The sequence below is a fragment of the Macrobrachium nipponense genome, chromosome 32 (assembly GCF_015104395.2).
Source record: "Macrobrachium nipponense isolate FS-2020 chromosome 32, ASM1510439v2, whole genome shotgun sequence".
Classification (NCBI taxonomy): domain Eukaryota; kingdom Metazoa; phylum Arthropoda; class Malacostraca; order Decapoda; family Palaemonidae; genus Macrobrachium; species Macrobrachium nipponense.
The window spans coordinates 6,214,408-6,219,407 of record NC_061094.1 but is presented as its reverse complement, the minus strand read 5'-3'; the positions used below and the strand labels follow the sequence as shown (position 1 = coordinate 6,219,407).

Here is a 5,000-nt window from a genome sequence, read left to right as displayed (position 1 = left end):
TCAATCTTCGGCCATGTGTCTAAAACTGGTTGTTCATTCCTGAACAAAATTTATCAACGAAGATAAACTTGCAGGTGACACAGACACACACACATACACACAGCACAGACACACACAAACACACAAAGATGAATATATTATAGAATAAAAGCTTTCACTACAATAAATTAACCTTTCATTTTTCAGATATGCAAAGAGCACAATTTATTTTTGTCTATTTGATCAATGGAGGTATTTTCAAGTGCTAGTAATCATGAAATATTCACGTTGCAAATGGAAAATAATAATAATATAAAACATCGCAAAACTGGTTTTGTGAAACACGCGCACGAACACATGCATTTAAAAGAAGAAGCATTCGCCACAAATACCTTTCAAGTTTTGAAGTCATTGCTAAGAGGACATTTCATTCTTTATTTGACTAATGGAGACATTTGGATTATTCCTTAGCACTCAACATGACGAGCGAGCCATCTTGAAATATTAAAGTTAAAAGTGGAAAATAACAATACAAAACATCATAACTCTTTTCTGACGTCAAGAATTCTAAGACTGGCGTAGCTCTAGTATGACTGACCTCAGTGTTTCATTCTCAAGACACGTATTAAGGATCTATGTCTTTTATCTGGAAACTACCTGGGGGTTGACATTTAACTGATGAGAGAGAGACAGAGAGATGGAGAGACGATGCGAGAGAGAGAGAGAGAGAGAGTAATCATATAATGTTTAATAACCTACTGGCTTCCTACCTGTCTATATAAGAGAGAGAGAGAAGAGAGAAGAGAGAGAAATTCGTAATAATGTTTAATGAAGATAACCTACTGGGCTTCCTTCACCTGTCTAATATAAAGAGAGAGAGAGAGAGAGAGAGAGAGAGAGAGAAATTGTGACCTACGGATCCTCCCCTGTGTAATCTGAGTTTTGTGTGTATGAGAGAGACAGAGACAGAGAGAGAGACAGAGACAGAGAGAGAGATATCTATTGATACTGACCTGTCTAAACTGAGGAGACAGAGAGAGAGAGAGAGAGTAGAGAGACAGAGAGACAGAGAGATGCCCACCTGTCTAAACTGAGGAGACAGAGAGAGAGAGAGAGAGAAGAGAGACAGAGAGACAGAGAGATGCCCACCTGTCTAAACTGAGGAGACAGAGAGAGAGAGAAGAGAGAGAGAGAGAGAGAGAGAGAGAGAGAGAGAGAGAGATACGTACCTGTCTAAACTAAGGAGACAGAGAGAAAAGAGAAGAGAGAGAGAGAGAGATGCCCACCTGTCTAAACTGAGGAGCAGAGAGAGAAGAGAGACACATGGCCACCTGTGTAAACTGAGCAGAGAGAGAGAGAAGAGAGAGAGAGATGCCCACCTGTCTAAACTGAGGAGAGAGAGAGAGAGAGAGAGAGAGAGAGAGAGAGAGAGAGAGAGAGAGAGATGACCACTTGTCTAAACTAAGGAGCAGAGAGAGAGAGAGAGAGCAAAGATGCCCACCTGTCTAAACTGAGCAGAGAGAGCGAGAGAGAGAGGGAGAGAGAAGAAGAGGGGGGGAGGGGGGGAAAGAGAGAGAAGAGAGAGAGATGAGGAGAGAGAGAAGGAGAAGACCCCCTGCCCACTGTCTAAACTGAGGATAAAGAGAGAAGAAGAGAGAGAGAGAGATCCCCACCTTTCTAAACTGCACAGAGAGAGAGAGAGAGAGAGAGAGAGAGAGAGAGAGAGAGAGAGAGAGAGACGCCCACCTGTCTAAACTGAGGGGACACATCCTTATCGTGAGCCTTGATGGTGGTGATGAGCATACTGTCTATGTTCTCGAGGACAGAACCGTCGAACTGCTGGAGGAGCGGAGCGTTGTCGTTGACGTCCAGAATGTTCACCTGGAGCTTCTTCTCCAGACGAGCGTTTCTATCGTTCTGGAATTTGGGGAGGATGGAGAAAGAGGAAGAGGAGGAGATTACACGATGTTGTCATGGTAAAATATGTATATAAAATTACAAGATGTTGTGATAACACTCACGGTAAAATATATATATTTGTGAAAATAAAATTAAAATCTTAACCAACAATGAAAAGGTAATGCCTTATATACTCAGCACTGAAGAGGGTATTTCTTATTGTTTATACTTAAGAATACCTTAGCTTCATAGTAAAATATATATATCTATAAAGATAAAATTAAAATCTTAACCAACAATGAAAAGGTAATGCCTTATATACTCAGCACTGAAGGAGGTATTTCTTATATCTTAAGAAGTACCTTAGCTTTCATGGTAAAATATATATATTTATAAATATAAAATGAAAATCTTAGCCAACAATGACTAGGGAATGCCTTATATACTCAACATTGAAGGAGGTTTTTCTTGTATCTTAAGACGTACCTTCTTATGTATTATATCATCAAATGCATGTTGTCCACGACATATAACTTTTATGTAAACCCATAAAAAACATCAAAGGTATCATATGACCATATAGCCACTGAATACAAATTCAAATTCATGTGGTTTAGTGACATAAAATACCCTGAATACATACAGAACTCCAAAGAGATACCTCATGGACAAAACAAGCCTACATTTCATTAAGGTGATGAATTACCAAACAAAAAAAGGTGGGAGGGGGATGAAGCGTGATTTACACTTCAAAACAACTATAAAGAGTCACAACTTGACTTGTAAAGTACATAGGATTGCCTAGTCTTCTAACCTGCGTTGGTGTTCAGTCCCGCCTGGGAAGATTTATTTCTTTACCATTTCCCTGGGACTTTCATAATGTTATGTCAGTGGAAGCAGTATCCAAAAATATAAGGGAAAGGAGAAATTAAATGAGCATTGCCTCCATTACAAAACATAATCGCATCAAGTCCTTGCAAAAGTTTCACTTATTTTGAATATAAGTATAGTTAAATGAGCAGTCATCTTGCAATACTATAATTCAATGGCAACAAACATAAGGTTTCAACATAAATTTTTTTTCGCTTACTCAGGGAGTAAGTCTACAAACTACTTCGTTGTTGTTGTTTGCTGTTGTTTTGCTGTTGTTGTTCTTGTGTGGGGGGTGGGGGAAGGGGGAAACCTAAAATGGTCTGAAAAAGGTGTTTTGCATTATGTTATAGGTACAGGCATTTTAGGATTGGATATTTATGAATTATTTATTAGAATTATTTATTAGAATGAGTGTAAAAAAATAAGTAATATGCATGTTAAACAGTACAGAACAATTATTTCTTATAAAACATAGTGCCTTTACTTTAATTTTCGTCCGTGAAGCATCACTCTATTTCACAGTAGATTTAAAAAGCACATGCCCAATGTAAGCTGGAGGTCGGATCACGCCTTGTCTAGTTTTAGGTTCACATCATTAGAAAAGATTCTTTGATAAGCCCAATCGTAGCAAATTAATGTCGTTTCCAAAATTAGAAATAGAAGCAGTCAAATAAACAATCATCCTTAATATACTATAATAAATTTAATAAGCAATTATCCTGTAATACTATATTAAATTTAAGCTGTCAAAGATAAGATATTCATTAAAAATATTCTGTTTAATTTTCAGTTTACATCAATACAAAAGATTCATTTTTGGTAATTCACATCATCCGAGTGGGTCAACAAGATTTATGCCAATGCAATATATGGATTCCCATTGAATTCACTTTGATAGCGCTGTAAATTGGCAGTTAAAATACCAATTACAATTTCAGATTAACTGTCCCACTTTCACCTTCTGTCACCGAAAATTGAAAATATGGTAATTGGGTCAAGGGAAAAGATATATTTTAATTACTCTTTTGCATTACAATTTCGTTGCTGCTGCTACACTAACTGTTGTAAGTTTTAGATTTTTAAGAGAACCATTCTTTCCTTCAGTGCTTCTGTTTGAATAAATAACTTATATTATTGTCTACTTCTAAAGTAATTCGTGCTTTTTTAATAACTGATCTCTGCTTTCTGTATCTCGTAATATCTTCTATAACTTCTTTCAAACGAACACCATATTAAATGGAAGCTTGAATACTTCTCAATTAATTCGTGTGTTCTAATAATTTACCTCTGGTTTCTGTATTTCGTAATATAATTTATAACTTCTTTCAAATGAACATCATATTAATTGGAAGCTTAAATTACAAGTAACTGTCCCCTGCGTGATCCACCTCCAGCTTATTCTGGGCACGTGCTAAAATCTACGGTCAATTAGAGCGTTGTTTTACCAACGAAAATTAAAATAAATATGCTATATATTATTAGAAATAATTTTTGTGTTGTTTAACATGCACATTATTTATCTCTTACATTTTCATTCTAATAAATAAATCGTAAATATCCTATCCTAAAATTCCCGTATCTTAAAATCAATGCGAAAAACCCTTCAGAACATTTTAGGTTTTTCCATAGGCCTTTCCTACACCTCAACATGAATAACAACAACAACAACAACAACAAAGTAGTTTGTAGACTCCCCGAGTAAGTAAGTAAGTAAGTAAGTAATAATAATAATAATAATAATAATAAAATAATAATCAATAATAATAATAATAATAATAATAATAATAATAATAATAATAATATTGAAAAAGAAACCCACAAAATCACTTTGTAACTTGTTTACTTCTAAGTATTTACATTTAGTTTTACTACACACTCGAGTACTGTCAGACCCTATCTGTGGCCCATTTTCAAGAGATGTTTGGGATGGGCCACAGATAGGCGGGTCTGAAAGTACTCAAGTGTGTAGTAAAAGCTAAATGTAAATACTTAGAAGTAACGAAGTTACAAAGTGATTTTGTGGGTTTCTTTTTCAATCTTCAGAATAAAACTGAAAGAAGTTTTTATTGGTTAATAATAATATTGTTACTGTAACCATGTTTTACCTTTTCGTCAATTTATCGATGTATCATCAACATTGTCAACCTTTTTGTCATAAAGCACAACAAAATATACAACTCCCATTAATACTAGACTAAGATACTTTAAGTAGCGGTTAAAAAAAATCTGGTTTGCAGGGTTGAGCACGA

General features: G+C 35.5%; 1 protein-coding gene across 1 annotated transcript in view; it reads left to right on the top strand.

The window, feature by feature from the left end:
- The window catches only part of LOC135207187 (DE-cadherin-like), a 176,725-nt gene that overhangs the window by 115,942 nt on the left and 55,783 nt on the right, over nucleotides 1–5,000 (top strand). Inside the window, 1 exon segment of the mRNA XM_064238757.1 lies at nucleotides 1,761–1,955. Within this exon segment, the coding sequence (XP_064094827.1) occupies nucleotides 1,761–1,955 (195 nt within the window).